General features: G+C 35.5%; 5 protein-coding genes, 1 non-coding gene and 3 pseudogenes across 6 annotated transcripts; 5 read left to right on the top strand and 4 right to left on the bottom strand.

The window, feature by feature from the left end:
- LOC104722189 lies at window positions 105-2,047 on the top strand. The gene is made up of 5 exons (XM_010440322.2): window positions 105-272; window positions 348-402; window positions 975-1,045; window positions 1,152-1,218; window positions 1,700-2,047. Exons 1-5 carry the CDS (start codon window positions 179-181, stop codon window positions 1,860-1,862), a joined length of 450 nt encoding a protein of 149 aa, XP_010438624.1. The 5' UTR covers window positions 105-178; the 3' UTR covers window positions 1,863-2,047.
- On the bottom strand, window positions 2,136-3,630 carry LOC104722188. Its single transcript, XM_010440321.2, has 6 exons — window positions 3,190-3,630; window positions 3,014-3,091; window positions 2,793-2,827; window positions 2,649-2,704; window positions 2,457-2,555; window positions 2,136-2,384 (listed from the first exon to the last, which is right to left on the bottom strand). Exons 1-6 carry the CDS (start codon window positions 3,574-3,576, stop codon window positions 2,326-2,328), a joined length of 714 nt encoding a protein of 237 aa, XP_010438623.1. The 5' UTR covers window positions 3,577-3,630; the 3' UTR covers window positions 2,136-2,325.
- TRNAF-GAA lies at window positions 3,711-3,783 on the top strand. Its single transcript has one exon. It is a non-coding gene; the product is annotated as a tRNA-Phe (tRNA).
- Window positions 4,731-6,119, bottom strand: LOC104727717 (annotated as a pseudogene).
- LOC104722187 lies at window positions 7,129-8,696 on the top strand. Its single transcript, XM_010440320.1, has 3 exons — window positions 7,129-7,535; window positions 7,653-7,989; window positions 8,124-8,696. Exons 1-3 carry the CDS (start codon window positions 7,304-7,306, stop codon window positions 8,578-8,580), a joined length of 1,026 nt encoding a protein of 341 aa, XP_010438622.1. The 5' UTR covers window positions 7,129-7,303; the 3' UTR covers window positions 8,581-8,696.
- Window positions 9,183-10,561, top strand: LOC104722185 (annotated as a pseudogene).
- LOC104722186 (NAC domain-containing protein 72-like) lies at window positions 10,639-12,210 on the bottom strand. The gene is made up of 3 exons (XM_010440318.2): window positions 11,904-12,210; window positions 11,504-11,772; window positions 10,639-11,409 (listed from the first exon to the last, which is right to left on the bottom strand). Exons 1-3 carry the CDS (start codon window positions 12,082-12,084, stop codon window positions 10,954-10,956), a joined length of 906 nt encoding a protein of 301 aa, XP_010438620.1. The 5' UTR covers window positions 12,085-12,210; the 3' UTR covers window positions 10,639-10,953.
- On the top strand, window positions 14,156-14,291 carry LOC109127627 (annotated as a pseudogene).
- Window positions 15,884-18,459, bottom strand: LOC104722184 (ABC transporter G family member 9-like). Its single transcript, XM_010440317.1, has 4 exons — window positions 18,106-18,459; window positions 17,129-17,933; window positions 16,699-17,030; window positions 15,884-16,607 (listed from the first exon to the last, which is right to left on the bottom strand). The coding sequence occupies exons 1-4, from the start codon at window positions 18,217-18,219 to the stop codon at window positions 15,948-15,950; spliced, it is 1,911 nt and encodes a 636-aa protein (XP_010438619.1). The 5' UTR covers window positions 18,220-18,459; the 3' UTR covers window positions 15,884-15,947.

The raw sequence follows: 20,987 nt of genomic DNA, 5'->3' as shown, positions 1-20,987 counted from the left end.
GACGATGATGATGTTAAAATTAGATAAATGGGCTTTTATAATAAAAGGCCCAATAATTGGATCCGAATTAGTAAAATTGACCCGACAAAGGGTTTAGGTGAAAAAATTCGATAGTTTCCTCCTCCGTCGTCTCTCTCTCTCTCTCTCTCAGCCCTAGCGCCAAAGCCAAAATCCGGCCATGACGAAGAAGAGGAACAGGAAGAAGAACATGGAAGAAGACGCTTCCGTGGACAATTCCGAATCTAAAAGCTTCTTCCAAGCTCCTCCTCAAGGTAGTATATATATCTAGATTCTAAGCCGAACAAGTTTGGGGGATTCATGTGTTTACTTTTCCTTTTATTGGTTAGCCATGGACACTACGGAGACTGGAGATTCGAGACTAGCTGCTCGTGCTCGTACCTTGTAAGCGTTTAACAATCTCAAAACTCTTGTACTCTTCGCTTTGGAGTCCGGCTTTAAGTCTTTTCTCGTTTCCCCCAGTTGATTTGTAGTTTGGTTAGTTATGGTACTCTCACAGGAAGACTTGTGTAACTATACTGTAGTTGGATTTTATGTTATACAAAAATACCTCTAATTGTGTTTCTCTTGGTCTCATGTTTCCAAATACCAACTTCCATTGTAAATTGCTTTGTTCTTGTCCTGGACCTGGAGTCATGTATTGTAGTAGGTTGTCTACTGTTCATATTACTTGTAATGGTTTACAAGCTGAGGTTTCCACATTAGCTCTAACACTTTGGAAGACAATTATACAAGCTGTTTGAGTGAGAGAATCTCTGACAAAATTTTCTCTTGTAAACTCGTTTCATCATTTGGTTACGTTAATGTACTAAGGCATGGAATGCTTATAAATTTGGTATTTTTAGAACATATATGTATGCAATTTAGCTACAATTTGACTCGTTTTTTTTGTTTTTAATTGAAGTTTACTCTGTGCTTTTCTTTAATCCTGATGACATTTCCGGTTTTCGTTTTAGGACAAGCACAAGGAAAGGAAAACCGATGAAAAGAACCAAGAAGGCAGGGAAAATGAATGCCGTGGCTATAGGTAGACATATAGCGTCCTCGTTTCTTTGTCTTCTTAAGATTCTCACTCTGCGTTGAGATTCAGGTGTTTACTTACTCTTTGATTGTTTCTTCGTTGATTTCGTTAGCCATGGATACTACGGAGACCGGAGACTCGAATCTAGCTCCGAAACTAGCTCCCCTTTCTAGTAACCTGTAAGCCTTTTTGAAACTCTGCCGGCTTTAACATCGTTAATTTTGACTTGGATCTAAAATATCTTTTATTAGGCCCATTTCGATTTGTAGTTTTGTCCAGTTATGGACTTATGGTACTCTCGGAAAGATTTGTGACCTAGTTGGATTGATATTATATTAGTCTTAGGTCGCTATGTAGTTTGCCATTGTTGTATTACTCTCTTCTGATCCTTTGAGGTTGGACCTGGAGTCATGTAGTTTGCTATTGTTGTATTACTCTAATGGTTACAACAAGCTTAAGTTTCTCCACATTAGTTCTAAATCTAGAAGATAACATAGGAGACTAAATGCAAGAATCTTGGATAAGTTTTGATTGTGTACTAGTTTATCGTTTTGTTACGGTCCTCAACTGTAATGTTACTAAGGCATGAAAAGATTAGATTTGGTCCTCCTTACGCTTTGCTTTCCTTTAATCCAGATGACATTTCTTGTTTTCTTTTAGGACAAGCAAGAAGAAAGGAATACCGATGAAGAGAACGAAGAATGTAAGGAAGATGAAAGCCCAGGCTAAAGCTATAGCGTTGAGCGAGAAGTATGAAGAGAAAGCTACAAAGGACCAAACCAAAACTCTCAGAACTCTTTCGGCCAAGAAATTGTACGAGTGATTTTGGTGGAAAAAGCTACAAAGAAGGGGAAAAAGATAGAAATTTTTGATAGTTCATTTGTCTATTTTGGTCTTGCTAACGTTGATGTTTTCTTTCAAAAAGAGCTTTTGCAATTTTGTAACCTTGGCGACTTATAAAAATTACGTAGTATGTTTACGGATTAATCAATTATGTTATTTTACCAATACTTGTTTTCTTAACAAAGTCCAGTCTTCATAGAACACATCTCAACTCTCAAGTCTTGGCGTTTAAATTGTAGGAACAAAGAAAAACATGCGTACACGGGAGACTACTACTTTAAACATTTAACAATCATTTAAAATACAAAAGATTAAAGAGTGATAACAATTGTCATAGACATATAAATATACATATGGATGTGTATTTCTATATTACTTCTATATCCAACAACGAGCTCTTTGCACAAGTTTGTTGCCTACGCTATAACTTCCCGGTCGCATTGTCAGTCTGCATCTGTTACTTCTGCTTCTATGTCTACAATCGCTGTTGAGAAACCCTTTCCTACACAATCAATCAAACACTTCATCTCACCATTGGATTCACAAGAGATATTATGGGTAAGTAAGAACAAACCTTTCTTAGTTGCAGACGAAAACCCATTTAAGTCTTGTCCAAACGCAGTAGTTTGGTTGGAGAATTTCACTGGTTCCTTAACAAACTTATCATCTACCACTGCAAGTTCCAAGTAAAAAAAGACACAATGCTAATGCTTCAGAAAACAGACGTCCGTTGATAAATCGAAAAGTGGAGGATCCATCGTTTTACCCGAGAATGGCTGAGTGCAGAAAGGACAAAGCTGTACTTCATCATCCATCGCAGACCTGCAGCATGTTTGAAGATACAATCAACAAGATTTGAGGAAACAACAAAAAAAAAAAACTGAGGGATTGATTCTTGTTATAGCCTTACTTGAATATCTGAAACTCGTTTCCACAATTCGGACACTGCAACAAGATGAAAAATCGCAAGATAGCTAAGTAGAACAGAATCTTGAAAGATTTACTCAAACACAAGTGGTAGCTAAACTAAATTTAACTCAAGATTAGCGCATCCATGAGTTACATAATTAAGATTTTCTACGAATTCTTGAAATGATGTCTTAAAAAGCCAAAGAGACAAGAAAGAGTTACATTGCTCTGGACAATATCTCGCTGTGCCCACCACAGAAAAGCTCCCAACCCCAAAATTGGAACAATCACAACAACCAGCTGCAAATTGTAAGAATTTTCAGTTACCAAAAGGCTAAGACAGCACAATTAGACAAATCATAGACATTAAAAAGTTAAAAGACTTTAGAGAGTAATACCCAAACAGAGACAATAGCGTCCAGAATCCAACCAAGCTGACCAGTCATAGAGAGATATGTCAACCCGATAGCCAAAGCAAGGTTCCCAAGTATCCTCCCGTTTCCGTTGTTATCTCCACCATTAAACCCTAAACCCTTGTTACACCTAACCTTGATCTCCCGTCTTTGCCGGTTAAGAGCTTTCTCACTAGCTAAAAATCCAATCTTCTCCAGACCCCGTCTCTGTCTATGCTCAATCAAGGAAACTCTCAATCCAAACTTGTTCTGAAGCAGAGAAGGAACAAAGCTCCGTCCTTTGGACTGGAGTTTAGTACTGGGTTCCTTGTTGAAACCATCGTGTATGGAGATGTTGGTACACATGATAATCTGTGGAATCGAAGCCATCATCTGAATTTGTTACCTAACACAACAACAAACTCGAGTTGAAAAAGCGTCGACCTCAACGAGAAAAGAAATGGTGATACACGATGGCAATGATATGTTATAGAGTTATATATAATTATAACTGATCAAATAACATCGCGGGGATAGCTCAGTTGGGAGAGCGTCAGACTGAAGATCTGAAGGTCGCGTGTTCGATCCACGCTCACCGCAATAGTTTTTTCCCTTCTAATTTACGTCACTTCCTTAAAACGGCGTCGTCTATTCGTTTAACCCATTAAATCACTTCCTTAAAGCGGCGTCGTTTCGTTTTTAATTACCCCCATTACAGTTACTTGAAACGAACTTTTGACCTTTGACTTTTGAGAGATGCATGTTTGATTCGAAAAGTTTGAGCTCTTAAAAACTTTACGAGCTCTAAGAACTCCGATTTAAGGGACTATGGTTCAAGTTGCATTAGAGCAAAGCCAATGGGAGGTTCATATTTTGAGGATCTTAGATACATGAAATAATTGTGTATTGTTTTAAAATTTTCTCCTCCAATGGTATGTACTAATTTTGGGTCTTTATTTTTTAAAATATTGTTTTTTAAAATTTAAAAATTTTAAATAGAATAAAAGTAATAGAAATGTTTTAACATTTAAGATTTTATAAAAATAGGATAATGACATATTTTTGGGGGACAAGGATCATGAATGACACAATATTTCTCCAAATACATAAGATATTGCGAAACATTACATGTTTTAACATTTGGTCTATGTCTAATGTTTTAATAGATCATATTTTTGGCCCCGTGAGAAACATCCACAAGTAAATTTATTGCGAAAGTTGTTTGACCCAATAACATAAATCTTTTTCAAATGTATTTAATTGAGTAATGAAAAAACTCAACCAATATTCATGGTGTTCCTCACACTGCAACTTCAGTTTTGAACAAGCCGTAACAATTGAAATTGTTGTAGCTCACTAGTTAATGCCAGTTAGAATCGACCAGTGCACATAAACACGGAAGCAGTCCAACATATGACCAGACTACAGTTGGCAACGTAGTCCGCAAAACACACAAATAAGTTCGACTAAACCTTAACTCTTTTGAATCATGAGAGAAGACAATAGAGAAAGTAGTAAAATGAAGTTCATAAGCAACAAAATTCTGAAGTCTGAGATTATAAGAGTTGCAAAAGTAAGAGACAAAAACTGATAACAAGGTTTTACGTTTGGCGTAACATTCTGGAATCAACATTGCTAGTAAAAAAAGTAGCCACTAGGCAGAAAACACAAAGTGAGAGAGAGATGGCTAGGCTCTTCAGCGTTTGCTACCACCACCTCCCAACTTAGGACCCTTTCCTGCAGCTGCAGCTTTGGGGAAGTTTGCCTTGACCTTCTGTTGCTTGGAAGCAAATTCAACCTTCTTAGCCTTCTTTTCATCTTTGGTCTTCTTGATTCTTTCCTTGATCTCACTGTTAAAATCATAACAATTCATTTTAAAAAGTCAGATACTTTCCTCAAATTTAACAATTCTGATGATACGAGTTGAATGATTCGAGTCTTGAGAGAGGAAAGAAAACTAACCGAAGAGCAGCTTCTCTGGCAGCATCACGAACTTCTGGCTTCTCAGCTCTCTTCTTCTGAATCACCTCCAAGGTAGCACCAACAATGGACCTAGAGTGTGGCTTCTTGGTGGCACGTCTTCTTCTCTTCACAGCCTCTTGAGCTGCATCCTATAAAATGAAACAAAAATCAATTAAATCTCTTGAACCTAATCAACAAAAACATACAGAAACTTGAAACTCTATAATGTACCATCACTACCTTCTTGTGTTGTTTTCTGTACATGGCAGTCCATGAAAGCTTAGAAGGCTTCAACTTATTGTGGAAGTACCTCTTGCACTTTGAGTTAAGAAATAAGAAAACCTGATGGAACCATGAAAAACAAAAAAAATCAACACCATTATAAGACTAAAGACCAAAAACATCAAATCTCATAAGCTCAAGGGATTCATAAAAAAAGAGTTTAGCTAACCTGAGAATCAGATCGGATAAATCTAATTCCCCTTCCTGGGTAAAATTTTCTGCCCACTGAAACGACAAAGCTCCGTCCTGTATATTCCGAAGATAATACACCAAATGAGACATTGATTACAACAAGCAAATGATCTTTGCTAGTGAAATATCTAAGTCTACATGATTAGAAATGAATCATCTTGTACCAAACAGAGAAACTTACCTTGTGATTCCAATTAATTCAATCTACTCGACCCCAAATTCAAATCGCTTCCATCTCTAACCCTCGGACTCGATTCTGTCTATCGCGATTGGCCTCCGCCGAGACAATCGGCTTCGCTACTCATCTCCAGATCCTTCAATTCCAAACCCTTCCTCTGATTCAAGATCCTTCAATTCCAAATTCCTTTGTCGGTTCGGGAATTCGATCGCGAGAGAAAAAGAGAGAGAGAGGAAAGCCGAAATAAAATCTCTGCTTCCCAATTTTTTTTTCCTTTTGTATTATTCTATCGTCCAACACAAACACGACACGTATCGTCCATCTTTCGGTGAGTGTCAAAAAAATTAAAAAATAAAAATAATAGAAAGATGAGGAAAGAGAGAGACATTGTGTCTCTGCCCACACTTCTATAGATCCTCTAAAATCTCTCTCTCACTAATTGTCATAAGTTGATTGGTTAATTTTTGAAAAACAAACAAAATTTAAATTAAATAGTATTATTATATCTAAAATATTTTTGGAGAACCTATTTTCACAGGATGACTGTGTGTGCTCTAAGGGGCTCTTTTAAGTTTTTTTTTTACTTCTGATTTATTTTTTTGATTCAAAACCCTTAAAACTCTTCTAAGAGCTTACGGATGGAGAAAGTCTTATATTTTGATGTGATTTGAGGGAGAAACCCGACTGAATTTTTTATACATGTGTTAAGATTGAGTGTGATAATATATTTTCACTTTCGCTTTGAGAACGCATAAGTTACCAAAAGTCGCTTATATATACATCCAAAATTTGGTTAACATATATAGTGTTCGTCGTGGTTTCTAATTAGTCTAAGAATAACATTGTCGTTAAGTTCGATTTCGGCTTTAGATAAGACACTGAATCACGGATATCTTATATTGTATATCAATTCTCCTCTCTAAATTAAACTGCATGCCTAAGAATCTATTAAGTTAGAAATTTGAGCAATGTTAACTGAATATGAAATTTCATTATATTATTAGTATATGGGGAGATGGGAGAATAAAATTTAGTTCCGAGAGATGTGGATCAGCATCACAATGGCTTGTGTCAGGTCTACTAATAAATCATACAAGTTTTTAATAAGACAACTAGAGCTTATATATTTCAGAAAAGTAAAAGCTTAATATATTTAATTTATATACGTTAACATACATGCATTTACACATATATTCAGCCGTAGAGCTAGGCACTAGATAAGTGTATCTTGATACAAATTATTCTAAACGATGCACACATCCACTAGTTGAGCAATATTGTATTTGTACGAAACTCATGGAGAAACAACCATAACAAATAAAAACCTTACTTCACAATAACTGCAAGAGTTGTACGTAGCCCTCTTCCGAAGGAAAATATTTTACTTTTAACGACCATACAAAATTCACAATCGAGAACTCATCCCCAATACAAATTTTCTATATCTTCTTTCTCTTTCGATATAGTCATATAGATGTTATATTTCGGCCAACAGAAAAATCGAGGATGGAGGTTCCAAAACCCTCGTTGCTAATGATAATTTTCGTGGTAGCTTTATGTTTCTTGCATGTCAAGGCTTGGCATGGTCAGACATACTGTGGTGGCAATGCGGCTCCCCGATGTCAGCTCCAATACATCGACTGCCCTGAAGAGTGCCCGACCACCATGAACCCCAACTCTCAGAACAAAATTTGCTGGGTAGACTGCTTTAAACCCCTTTGCATGGCAGAGTGTCGCGGTAATTAGATCTTTTTTTTTTTTTTTTTTCTTTTTTTGTATAGAGACCAATGCAGTTTAAAATTGCAAATTAAGCTTTTTGAAAATATTTTTACGATTTGGATATGATATTTTGTAGCGGTGAAACCCAACTGTGAATCCTCTGGAGCGATCTGCCTAGATCCAAGGTTCATAGGTGGTGATGGAATTGTGTTCTACTTCCATGGAAGGAGCAATGAGCATTTTAGCCTTGTCTCAGACCCTGACGTTCAGATCAATGCTAGGTTTACTGGTCATAGACCCGCTGGCCGTACTAGAGATTTCACATGGATCCAAGCACTCGGCTTCCTCTTCAACTCCCACAAATTCTCCCTCGAGACCACCAAAGTCGCCACTTGGGACAGCAACCTCGATCACCTCAAGTTCTTTATCGATGGTCAAGATTTGGTTATCCCTCAAGAAACTCTATCCACATGGTAATATATAGAAACTCAAATTTTGTCTTTTAGGTTGCCATTGTATAAAACTGCATATTTCTCTCTTTAGTTTTGATTTATATGTACACAAATCAATCTTTTACTCTTAATTCTTGACCCATGCATATTCTCAGGTACTCATCCGAAAAAGACATCAAGATTGAAAGGTTGACACAAAAGAACAGTGTGATCGTGACGATTAAAGACAAAGCTGAGATCATGGTCAACGTGGTTCCTGTGACCAAAGAAGACGATAGAATCCACAACTACAAATTACCTGTAGATGACTGTTTTGCCCATCTCGAGGTCCAGTTCAAGTTCATTAATCTGTCCCCAAAAGTTGATGGAATCTTGGGACGCACTTACAGGCCTGATTTCAAGAATCCGGCTAAACCAGGAGTCGCAATGCCAGTGGTGGGAGGTGAGGATAGCTTCAGGACATCATCTCTGCTCTCTCATGATTGCAAAACTTGTTTGTTCTCTGAAAATCCGGTCGTTGCGAGTGGCTTCCTCAAGCCAAAAAGTACACACACATTGCTAGATTGCAGCCGTGGCGCGTCTTCCGGTTATGGAATCGTCTGCAGGAAGTAGTTACCATCCAAACTCCATTTGCTAATTAAGAATTAGTTAGATAATAAAAGTATATGTTATGTTTTGTGTAAGTTAACTTTATATGATTGCCAAAATAAAACAGAGTAATAAGCTAATTAAGAAGCAAATTCTAAAGAAAATAAATGTAACTCTGTGATGTACATGGACCAGATTATTATTGCTGAAAAATATTGGAAACCTTTATATTATTGGTATGCTTCATCCGTTGTGTTCCCCATATACAACGTAATCATTTGCAGCCAGTCAGCCACATTGTACTTTAATTGTAACACACTAACTTAAAAACTCAGCTTAATTAGGATATGAAGAGGGTTAATTACTCATCATAACCTAAGATCCGGCTAATAAATATATAATGTTATTGATGTTTAAAGATTTCCAAAAGTCAAATTAACAAGATGCAGTGCTCATATACAGTTAGGACCGAGAGGTGTGGATCTCGCTCGTGTGAATGTAACTTCTGAATTCGTTTTTATTTATTTTCGAAGTTTCATATTTTTGTATTCATGTACATTTCAACTTTCGAACTGTTAATATATACAACTTGTTTCAAAGAACGTTGAGTGCATGTGTGGGTGATATCAAAATTAGGCACACAAACCCGGCAACTCCCATCTTGCAACTTGCACTAAAATAATTTGTTTAAAATAAAATCACAGAGTGGCCACTATAAATTCACAAATCAACACTTTTCTTCTTATATTGATGAATAGTAATCAAGGGATAGAAAACCTAGAAAATGAAGATCTCACAATCCTCTTCGCTAATGCTGTTTTTTCTTGCGGTCATGTTAAGTTTCTTGCGAGCAAAGTCACAAGGAGTTTACTGCAGCAATCCTTATGAACGTTGCTGCCAAAAGTACATAATGTGTCCGGAAGAATGTCCCACCACCGGTGCCGCTAACTCCATGAATAGAGTCTGTTACGTAGACTGTAGTAAACCCCTCTGCAAATCCGAGTGCCGCAGTAAGCAAAAATGCTTAAAACTTTTTTGTATTAATTAAGTTTTTGTTTGATCTAAACTCAAATTAAGTATTCATTTTTTTCTTTTAACATGGTTGGCTTAGAGTTGGGTCCAAACTGCTATAGACCTGGATCGGCATGTCACGACCCGAGGTTCATAGGTGGTGACGGGATTGTGTTCTACTTCCATGGAAAGAGCAATGAACATTTTAGCCTTGTCTCGGACTCTGACTTTCAGATCAATGTTCACTGGCCACAGACCCGCTGGACGCTCTAGAGACTTCACTTGGATCCAAACTCTTGGCTTCCTCTTCAACTCTCATAAGTTTTCCCTTGAGGCCACCAAAGTGGCCACTTGGGACAGCAGCATCGACCATCTCAGATTCTCTTTCAACGGCCAAGATTTAGTTATCCCTGATGAAATTCTTTCCACGTGGTAATAGCCAAATATCATATTTACTAGTTGAAGTCTTTCTGGAGTCTTTTTACTAGTTGAGAATTTGTATCTTGAAACATACACCAACAACATGTGCTTTTGACTAGGTATCGCCAGAAAAAGACATCAAGATTGAGAGAGCGACAAAGATGAACAGCGTGACGGTGACAATCAAAGACAAAGCAGAGATCATGATTAACGTTGTTCCCGTGACTAAAGAAGACGATAGGATCCACAGCTACAAAGTACCTTTGGATAACTGTTTTGCGCATCTCGAAGTCCAGTTCAGATTTTTCAACTTATCACCAAAAGTCGATGGAATCTTGGGACGCACTTATAGGCCCGATTTCCAAAACCCGGCTAAGCCTGGAGTCGCAATGCCAGTTGTTGGCGGCGAGGATAACTTTAGGACATCTTCTTTGCTCTCTCATGACTGCAAGAGTTGCATTTATACCGGTTTAAATGGCTCGATCAAATGGGAGACTGAATACACACTGTTGGATTGCACTCGTGGGGCGTCTTCGGGATACGGAATCATATGCAGGAAGTAGTGATGTTCTATCCTAACTTCATTTGGATAATAATAAAAAGCAAGCAAATGTGTATGTGTAGTTTCTAAATTTATATGGTCATGAATCATGAAGAATAACCATTTATTCATTTTTCTCCGTTGAGAAATATTAATCTAACGTCTTGTGAGAAAACATTACACACTTTTGCAGCCTATCAAAAAAGTTGGGTCAAACTAGTAGTCTCCACTCTCCAGCCTTTCCTTTAGTGGAGATCCTAAGCCTCACCGAATCGGTGAAAGCCTATATCAATCCCTATTTTATTTACATCAATTGCCAGCACTCTACCCACATACCCAAGGATTTTTTTTTAACCTTTTTACCTTTTTAACCCATCTGAATCAATGAATCACACCAATCACAGTAATTAGTAATTACATCTCTCTCACTGCCTAAACCCGAATGTTTGACCCGAAACACCAAACCCGCTCGAGCTGTACCCGAAACTCTGAGTCAACCCGCCAGAGTTATCCACGTGCGAGTTCCTCAAACCACTCTCCGCCTCTCCCTCCGCCGCTCTAAACGAGTCGTAACCACCGTAACTCGGTAATCCGTTGGTCGGAGCTAGCTCCGGGATTGGGTTAAGACCTGCCAAGCTAGCCCAATCGAAGTTCCCGTTAAGAATCGTCCTGAGCGAATTCATCCGAGGCAAATTAAAAGACTGGTCTTTTATCTCCGGGAACGAATCAAGAACGTCGTCAAGCTGAGACGACGAAGACGAAGACGACCCGTTAGTGCTATGCTCTTCACGACAAGCTTGAACCGGAGTAGCAGCAGAAGCAGCTTGTCTCTGAGATCCAGATGTTTTCTTGTAAATACGACACAACACCCAATCATCCAACTGTAAAGAAAAAGAAAAAACAAAATTAGCGATTTGGTTTCGGTTTTGATCTAATCGGAATTGATAAAGTTATCATCTTTTTAATGTGTTATACCTTAGAGCTGCCATGGCTACGAGAATGCTCGATTAAGCGATACTCGTGCATAATCCAGTTTGTTTTCGTGCCTTTAGGAGCTTTTCCGGCGTAAAAAACCAGAGCTTTTTTTATCCCGACACGGCGACCATCCGACGTGATAATCTTGTCGGTACCCGTCGCTTTCCAATAACCCGACCCGGCTACTCTATTGGGTCTTGACCCGTTCGGATATTTCCGATCTCTCGGGCTGAAAAAATACCATTCCTTTTCTCCAAACAAGGCTTTACCTGGAAAACATTTTACAATAGTAACCCCTTTAGTTTTAATAAATTTCCGATTCGAACCCAGAATTAAGATCTTTTGCAAAACACCTCCCAAGAAGGCAAGAAGTGTAAAAAACATTGTTTTGATTGCTTACTTGGCAAATCCCAAGGATCGAACTTGTAGAGATCGATGTCTCCGATGACCTGGAGAGAGAAATGATAGCCTGCAACTTTCCGACAAAGATACTGAACAAGAAGCTCTTCATCTGTCGGATAAAATCTAAAACCCGGAGGCAAACTCAATTGGGCTAACGGATCTTTCTCTCTAACTCCCATTTTCTTCTTTTGCTCTTTCTAATTCGATTCAACAGCAAACAAAGAATTAAACAAGATTTTCAAGTTTTGAACTCTAAAAACTCAAAAGAAATTTTATGTCGATCTTTTTGGACAAGATGGTGAGTAGTTGGTTTATATAGGCTATGGAAAAGGGCAAAGGTTCTACAAGGGATAAGTACGGTCGTCCTTGTCTTACTGTTCTTTAATATCTAATTACGATTTTTCTTTGTGGACCCTTTTAACCATTTAGCTACTGCCACGTACACGAACTGACCGACCTTATCAATGTGTTGTACAATTACTTTTCCAAGCGATATAAATGTGCCAAAACTGCAAATACACACAACTGAAATTTTTCTCTATGTGTAAATATTTTTTTGGTTATTATGATTTATGAGTAGTATGTGAAAATACCTCTACTAAAGTGATTGGAGTAAGTTGTGAAAATTACTAGTGAAGTACTAGTTTATTTTCTCTTATTTTCATCAATGTCATTGGAAGTTTGTAAATAAGGCAGTGAAAATATCCTAATTATAGTAAGTTCTTGCCACTGAGAAAATCACCGAAGACAAAGATTCGACTGTATATAATTGGTGCCGGTTCGGGTGCATGAACCGTCAGGAAAAGCCAAAGTAAGTTTATCGACACGTGTCAAGCCAGTTGTCCTTTCTTCTAGAATTCTGAAAAGCCTAATAACGATGTGTTGTTTTATCAAAATGCTCCAAATAATTAGCCTAGTTCGATATTTTTTTTTGTCCTGAAGCACCCAACTATGTGACAATGGATTGGAGTCCGATAAAGAAAAGAAGACGCACTAACTATTGTGACAGATCAAAGGAAAAAAACTATTCATCGAGTTTTTTTTTTAAAAGGGCACTAATAGTAAGTAATAAGACGTTTTTATGAACAAAATCCCTATATTTAGTAATAGTCAGACACGCGTGGAAGGCAATTTCACGTTCGTGTGAAAATGTACACGTGTTGGGAGAGTTAGGCAAGACTTCAATAAAAGAATCAAAAGGGACAAAAAAGAGGAAGGAAAAAATAAGAATAAAAGAGCAGAAAATATTGAACAAGTGTACAAACTACAAAGTTCTAACTAAATATATTGAAAAGATACGTTAACATGAGACACGTGTATAGAAAGCTAATAAATATTAAGTTTGAATGGTAATTGCTGTTAGAAAAGTCTGGATTGTTTTATTTTTAAAGCGTACAATAACTGCTGTAGACTAATTCTATTTGTATGCAAAAACGGTCCATAGTTAGTCCGTTGTAGTTTTGTATTTGCTTTATTTGGACCGCACTACTGTAAACTATATTTGTTGAATGGTAAATAAAAAGCGGTTCAGTGCACAGACAGATTTGTCCGCTCCAACCGCTACAACCATTCACAACCACTATACTTTTTAATGTATTTTCGTTATATATTTATCACTTTTTACTATACTATATTGAGATTGTCTCACAAATATGTATAATATTAAAATTAATAAGTCATCCCTCCGCATTCTTTTAAAAGATCAGAGAACTTAAAAAAAATCATCAGAACAGCTAAATTCTATTTTTCACGAATGATATTATTAAAAAAAAATTATAATTAGTTTGTTACTAATTCCTATGAAAATTTAGTAAGGTTTTCTTTTTAATTATATATAGAAATTTTTGATTTTACAAAGTAATTTAATGATATATATACATTGAACAATAAGAATGTTATTATTTTTAATACTTTTTATTTTGGTAAGTTATATCTCATAAAATATATTTCATGTATTGTAATTTATATTTAATAATAAAAAGGATTAATTAGGGTTTCGTTCACTCAAGAAATACTATAAATGGCCTAAGAAGTTGACAAGTGAAAACAATGGACCATGCTGGACAGATCAGAGAAGCCTTTATATATAATATATACATGTGACGCGCCCGATTCTAAGAACTTTCTTCTTCTTCATAATTCTTTTCTTTTCCTTTTAATTATTCTTCTTTTTTATATTTCGTTATCGATTGCTTTTCGGATTTTAGATTTTAGTGAACGTGGAGAATTCTTGTTCATAGAGAGAGGGGCATGCTCACCTATTACTTGTATAAGATAATAATTTCTGACTTATTTGCAAAGATACGACAAGTTTGGTTCAACGATTTGCATAACTGCAATATGTGTTGGATAGAAACTCGGCCATCGCTATTTAATTAGCGTATAATATTCTTATGATATTGAGTTCTTGACAAATAATTATTGTAGTTATAGTTTCCAGGGGAAATAAAGTAAAAAACAAAAAACCTTAACTTAACTTGTTCAATCTTCTCTGATATTTTTTTTGTTTAAAATACTTTAATTTTTTCCCAAAATACATCTTAATTGACATAAATTTCTATTTTTGGGCTTAAAATCGCATGTTGATTACATTTGAATCAGTTTAATATACATTTATAGAAATATGAAATTTTGGTTTCAAATGCTCAAAATTTATTTAAAGATCAAAACTATCTTAAAGATTGGACTTATCTTTAGATTTGTCTCGATCTATCGAATGATTGGTCAATTTTTCTTAAAGATCATGGTCGTTTATGATCTGTTGTTGCGGTCGGTCTTAGTGATCAATCAAAATTGTTTCAAAATTTGTTTATGGGTTGATCGTAATGTACTAAGCTTCTTCTCTACGGAAAGAACCCAACATTTTACTACATTAATATATCATATATACTCTCACTACATCTAAAACACGAAGATAGACTCACACACTAGATAGTATCGTAAAGTTTTCAAAATACTACATATTATTTTTTATTATCTTTAAAAACTACCATCAACATTTTAATATTCAGAAAAAATTATAAGCTTTTAGGATAAAGTCCTAGAATTATATATATCATGCAAGCTTCTATGATTCTATCTAATAGTGAATTTTACACGTATATATATGGTCTATATCTAAAGTATTGTTTTCCTCTGGCAAGTGATATTGTTAAAAGCTTTAAAGAAGATAAGGTGATCACGAAGGTTAATAGAAAAGAAACAAAAAAAGGCATGGCGCTTTCTAAATGCATTGCCTTTGCACTCTACATGTGTACATGCATAATTGATTCGACATTATTGAGTCAAGCAAAATCTGGACTATATAATTAATTCGGATTTACTCATAAATTATTAAGTGATAACTATGACATTCTGAATTTTAGACTCCTACAGTGATTGATGATTTAGACTTTTTTTTACTAAATGAATGTTCTCACTGTAACACAATCTTCCAAAAATTATAAACTGTAACATACACTTTCCAATAAACTTTAAAGCATAAATTTCCAAAAAAAAAGAAAAAAAAAAAGTTTTTTAATACACAATTCTGTAAGTGAAAAATTGCTGAAACTAGAATTCAGAACTACTAAGGCGCCAATCACTATCAGCTACTAACTTTTTCAAGCCTCTTCCTAAAGTCTTAAAAGAAACGCTGGAACATAATACGTTTACTATGCACCACAAATCCGTCAACAGCTTGAATTCGATTTATTGGTTTGTATTTTGAGAATATGCGAGAGATGAAACCGCGTGAGCTAAAATTTTCTTTAATGTATGAAAAATGAAATTGAATTTGGAATGACAACGAGATTTGAACACACACATATAGCATGTTCTTCACATTACTACTTAGATTTTGATATAACTTCTTTATCGAGATTTGGCTTATCAAGAGGACCACTTGAGCAGGACCAAATCAATCTCTCAAATTTTAATTGATTTATAACCAAAAAAAATATTGCGATAAGAACTTATTGTTGTTATACATTCGTTCTTACGTACTCAAAAAAGTTCTACAACCCAAAACAAATTAAAAAAAAAAAAGTGAAGAATAAGAGTATCAGCCAGATTTGGTCTTACCAATCCTCATCAAAGCGATATAAGCAATAACTCTATACCCAACAAGCATCACAGCCAAAGCTACGGCAGAGACCAATCCACTATGAAACCCTATGTGTTTGATACCTTCAAAGTCACCAACATGACACTTCAATTTCAAATTTTCGCCACATGGATACCACTCATTTTCCGTGTATTGACCCAATATCAATAGTTTATAGGTATAGTAACCTACGTACTTAATCCAAGAGATAAACACTGGGACATGTTGCACGTAGTATCCTCCTGCCAACAAAAATGTGAGCATTATGACTGACCCGAGTGTAGTGGCTGACTTCTGATCCATAACTAGGGCGCCTAGGGCTAGCCCTAGCCCACCGGAGACAAGAACATGGACGAGGAGCACCAAAAGGGTCAGAAAATTTTTTACGGGGTTATGGTTTAGACCGGCCATCCAATATGTGATTAAGAGAAAACAACATGGTAGAATAAGCTCCATTGGTAGATCCCCGACAACTCGAGACATGAAGTAAGGCGAGAGCCTGTACATGCCCGAGGAACGTTCTTTCTGGAGCATTGCTCGCTCTTGAGGAAATGTAAAGATTTGTTGGAAGAGAGGGAAGAATGCCCAAAAGGATGATATAAAGAATAACAATCCTATCTGCAACAAGAAACCACAAGTATGGTCACCTCACAGATATATACACAATGACGTAGAAGAATGTGTATCTTAATTAATTAAATCTAAGTACCTGATCTTGTAAGCGAGACATTTTCGTTTGCCACCAAAGGAGACCACATAGGGTAGAGGCGATGAATATCTGAGCAATCTTTATGCCAGAGAAAGAATCATGACGCCTTTGCTTAAGGCCTCTCTGCAAAAGAACACAAAACTGTTGCCACCACGTCGTTGGCCACTCTCCAAAATTATTTTTCTCCCCACGAGGACTCTCTATTGGTCTGTTAGAAAGATCATCTTGTCTTTCAAGGTCACTGATAACATTGTCCAACAGGTTTGTCTTGTAAAGCGCAACAAGATCTGCCTTCATAGCGTCTGGTCTTTGGGATTCATCTGATCCGACACCTACAAGTATATAATATATGTGAGATTCAACAAGGAGATACAATAGCTATAATATGGCGGCTTACTTGGACATCAAGATATCACTAGGAGAGGCTTACCGTTTGCGATGTCCAAGAGAAAGTCTGATGGGTTAATCCTTTCAACTGACGGGGAGTATCCAACGCTAGCGAAATAGTCCATAGCATTGGATCCAAGACCGAAGTAGATCGGATTACCTTCTGAAAGAAGTAGAAGCTTATCAAACATATAGAACAACCTACTAGAAGGTTGATGAATTGTAGTCACGACCGTTCTTCCACCACGAGCCAGTTCCCACAAAATTGATACTATCTTTTGAGCCGTGGTAGAATCAAGACCAGAAGTAGGCTCATCAAGAAAGAGCAAACTAGGGTTTATAAGAATCTCTTGTCCTATACTAACCCTTTTCCTCTCCCCACCGGATACACCTCTCAAGAATGGTCCTCCAATGATGGTATCCTTACATCTGTCAAGTCCCAATTCACTCATGACTGCCTTAGCTTGATTGATCTTCTCTTGTTGTTTAAAAGAATTGGGAAGCCGAAGAAGCGCGGTGAAGACTAGAGTTTCTGTAACGGTTAAGTGAGGGTAAAGAGCATCGTCTTGAGTCACGAAACCGGTAGTACGCTTCACAGCTTTGGATAATGGCTTGTTGTTGTAAGATATGTTCCCTGTGAGCTTCCCTTTCCCTTCCCCAAGCCGTCCTCCGAGAGCCGTCAACAAGCTGGTCTTGCCGCTCCCGGAGGGACCCAGCATAGCCAGGATCTCTCCCGGTTTGACGAGCCCTGTCAAGCCTTTCAAGATGGTTCGTTCCTCGGTTTTGTCGTTGGTTCGGAACCAGCCATTTGGCTCCTTAAGCTTCACCGTGTACACAAGATTCTCAAACTGCTCCAATACATCAAGAACAAGATTGAATAAAAAGATCAGTCGTCTCAACACACGAACACTTGCTATATCGCATACTATTAATGGACAAATCAACACTTTTTAACCTAATTATGAACCGTTGTTTGTTCTCCATGTATCTATCATAAGATTATATATAAAGAAAACATACCTTTAGCGTAACAGGATTATTAGACTTCTTAAAGATCGAAAAAGGAAGGGATCGATCATCGTTGGTCTTCTCGATGGGGGCTTCAATATCCATAGAAACCTCTTGATTATCCATTCCCAACAATGATCGATTTATAGACCCTTAGTCGCAGGCAACTAAGAAGCTGAAACAATAGAAACGAAATCAAAATATTTGTTCTTCTCTACTGATTAAGAAAGTATTGAGAAAACTGAATCGTGAAGGAGAAATTAAAACTAATGAAGTATTTAATTTTTGTTGGCTTTTTGGGAGTTCTAGAGACGGAAGACGAAACTAAGACTTTAAACTCTTTTATTATTTTGTGGCTAAACAAAAGAGAAATTAGGGTTCACGTAAGGCAAGTGAGAGAGAGTTTTAAGGATATATAGAAGGAAGATTCTTTAGAGAATGCTTCTGTTACTAAGCACACGCTTTTATTGTGGGATGTTTGTTTCGATAAAAAAAAAAAAAAAAAAAAAAATTCACAAATCAATCTGCGATTTGCTATTCTTTTTTTATTCTTTTTTTTAATAACAAGATAAAATCATAAAAGTATTAAATTACGTTTTAAATCAACACATAAATATATGGCTCAGAAAATAAGAGGGGAGGGAGATGTATGTATACAAGGTTTTCCGTCCAAAAGAACCGATTGTTTTTTTAAACAACAAACAGGTTGTTAATAACCAAAAATTATTTCGTACGAACAAAAAGAAATTAAAAGTTATTTTTTTTAGTTTATGCTCTAATAATAAATAGGAAAAATAATCAGTAGACATCGTCGTATCTTAGTATATGTATTAAATAATTTTTATTCTAACTTCATCAATTTTATTAATCAGAATCTTAATAAATTTCTAGACAAAAAATTTAAATAAAAGGTGAAAAATACACATACTCATAATTTTTAACTGAAGTACGCATATAACAAATTTCTTTTGAAATAAGCGAGGATTTTACTGTAATACCTAATAATATTTGTTTTATTTCATAATTGTTGGTCATAATAATATTGTGGTTGGATCATTGATTTATCTCATAATGCATATATATATTGAAATATTAGTAAACATTCAAATCAATACAATCAACCACATATTTACCAATTTTTTAAATAGTTGAGATATGTGTGGGTTTATATCATTTAGTAGTTAATACCATTAGAAATATAAATATAGAAAAATCCTAAACCTAATAGAACCTAGACATAATGGGAAGACCAAAGATGACAAAGCTCGAAGGAAATGTAACCTCCACTTACGAAATCAAAGGTGGGGTATTCGCAGGTGAAGCGTAAGAATTGAGCATGCGATCATCCACTAATTAAAAACAACTTAGTTATTCAAAGTTAATAATGTCATGACTCTATATGTATCTAAGATATAATTAAATGTAAAAGTGCTCGTGAGTCTATATGTTGCGCTTGTTCGAATAGATATTTAGTAACCCCCAAGCTGCTATTGAAGACGAAGAAGCCTCCATCATACTATCGCATTTAATGCTAGCCAACTTCGACGGATTCATATTTATGAGAGGAACACGAGACCATTGTATCTTCCCATAACGATTGCAATTAGTGTTTGTCACAGATGTTGGAGTTAATTAGAATATTCTAAACTTTGATACGAGATCCCATGTTTACGAAAAAGGTGCAGAATCATATATAGTTGCATTCAGTATGAGGAACGTCTACTTTGAGGGAAATATGTTTTCATTGAGTACATAACAATTCTTAATGGAAGTTTAATGTTATTGCTTAGAGTTAGACCTTTTCGATTTAATGAAAAGGCCATAATCCACATTTTCTCTACTCTTTATAAGTGATTCAATTTGTATGGAAAGTCTAATTGTTAGTGCTTAGACCTTTCCGATTAAATGAAAAGGCCTTAATCAGCATTGTTCTCCACTCTTATAAGTGATTCAATTTGTATGGAAACTAAGGTATTTAAACGAATTAAGGTATGTTTTGCCCACGAAAAAAAACTTTATAGATTAATTAGTCAATTCATGGAGTATATGAATACACTTAAGAATATCCTAAAGAATCTTCTTAAAGAGAATATTCCAATGATTTATACAATTTACTAAATAAAATCTTTAGTATTCCATTTATTGTTACAAAATATATATTGTTAGGCATGAAAATATATTCTTAGGCGTAAAAAGGAATAAAAATATTTATCACACTTAATCGTGATTTCCGAGATTTTATTGTGCAACTGAAAATAAAATCTTACCTAAGCATATGTCATACTAAAAAACTTTTACCAAATATGTTCAAAAATTAAAATAAAAACAAACAACAAACATAATCATTTCTCATACATAAAATTACAAAATTAACAATATAAAACTTACAAAATAGATATTTTTTTCAAGTCATTATATTTAACATATGATTTTATTGCATAATGTTTTATCCAAAATTTTTTTTAAAAATAATCATATAAATTATATTTTATTCTAAAATTATAATATAAATAAAATGAACACGGGTCTTAATCTAGTATGTATACTAATGCAATATACATCAAGATTAACGTACCTTCTTCTACAAATAACTATGACCAAAAAAAATAAAAAGGTTCAACATGTAATGGACGAGTTTGAAACCGGATATGGGGGACCCCCGCCCGGATATGACATTAGTTTGAGACAAACAAAAATTTGTGACATTTTAGATACTAAAATTTGTGACATTTTAGATACTAAAATTTGTGACATTAATTTTCTTTGTTTATACTAAAAGAAGAAAAGAAAAAAAGAAATTAATAACTTCAGTATAAAAATTTAAAAGATCAAGAAACTTTTTCTTCTTTCAAGTTGAAGAATAAAGATTTAAGTTTTTTTTTTTTTTTTTTTTT

This window comes from Camelina sativa, chromosome 11 (genome assembly GCF_000633955.1).
Source record: "Camelina sativa cultivar DH55 chromosome 11, Cs, whole genome shotgun sequence".
Taxonomy (NCBI): domain Eukaryota; kingdom Viridiplantae; phylum Streptophyta; class Magnoliopsida; order Brassicales; family Brassicaceae; genus Camelina; species Camelina sativa.
The sequence above is the reverse complement of the archived record's forward strand: the minus strand, read 5'-3'. Positions and strand labels throughout refer to the sequence as shown.

Excerpts from the sequence above, each read along its gene's own strand:
- LOC104722189 (XM_010440322.2), top strand. The coding sequence starts at position 179 with ATGACGAAGAAGAGGAACAGGAAGAAGAACATGGAAGAAGACGCTTCC. Across the intron at positions 1,046-1,151 it reads AATGAATGCCGTGGCTATAG|CCATGGATACTACGGAGACC; the intron begins GTAGACATATAG and ends TGATTTCGTTAG. Across the intron at positions 1,219-1,699 it reads GCTCCCCTTTCTAGTAACCT|GACAAGCAAGAAGAAAGGAA; the intron begins GTAAGCCTTTTT and ends GTTTTCTTTTAG.
- LOC104722188 (XM_010440321.2), bottom strand. The coding sequence starts at position 3,576 with ATGATGGCTTCGATTCCACAGATTATCATGTGTACCAACATCTCCATA. Across the intron at positions 3,092-3,189 it reads ACGCTATTGTCTCTGTTTGG|CTGGTTGTTGTGATTGTTCC; the intron begins GTATTACTCTCT and ends TACAATTTGCAG. Across the intron at positions 2,556-2,648 it reads CTGCACTCAGCCATTCTCGG|TGGTAGATGATAAGTTTGTT; the intron begins GTAAAACGATGG and ends TGGAACTTGCAG.
- LOC104722187 (XM_010440320.1), top strand. The coding sequence starts at position 7,304 with ATGGAGGTTCCAAAACCCTCGTTGCTAATGATAATTTTCGTGGTAGCT. Across the intron at positions 7,536-7,652 it reads TTGCATGGCAGAGTGTCGCG|CGGTGAAACCCAACTGTGAA; the intron begins GTAATTAGATCT and ends GATATTTTGTAG. Across the intron at positions 7,990-8,123 it reads CAAGAAACTCTATCCACATG|GTACTCATCCGAAAAAGACA; the intron begins GTAATATATAGA and ends GCATATTCTCAG.
- LOC104722186 (XM_010440318.2), bottom strand. The coding sequence starts at position 12,084 with ATGGGAGTTAGAGAGAAAGATCCGTTAGCCCAATTGAGTTTGCCTCCG. Across the intron at positions 11,773-11,903 it reads CGATCCTTGGGATTTGCCAA|GTAAAGCCTTGTTTGGAGAA; the intron begins GTAAGCAATCAA and ends AATGTTTTCCAG. Across the intron at positions 11,410-11,503 it reads GTAGCCATGGCAGCTCTAAG|TTGGATGATTGGGTGTTGTG; the intron begins GTATAACACATT and ends TTTTCTTTACAG.
- LOC104722184 (XM_010440317.1), bottom strand. The coding sequence starts at position 18,219 with ATGGATAATCAAGAGGTTTCTATGGATATTGAAGCCCCCATCGAGAAG. Across the intron at positions 17,031-17,128 it reads TCTCTTGGACATCGCAAACG|GTGTCGGATCAGATGAATCC; the intron begins GTAAGCCTCTCC and ends ATATACTTGTAG. Across the intron at positions 16,608-16,698 it reads TGTCTCGCTTACAAGATCAG|ATAGGATTGTTATTCTTTAT; the intron begins GTACTTAGATTT and ends TTCTTGTTGCAG.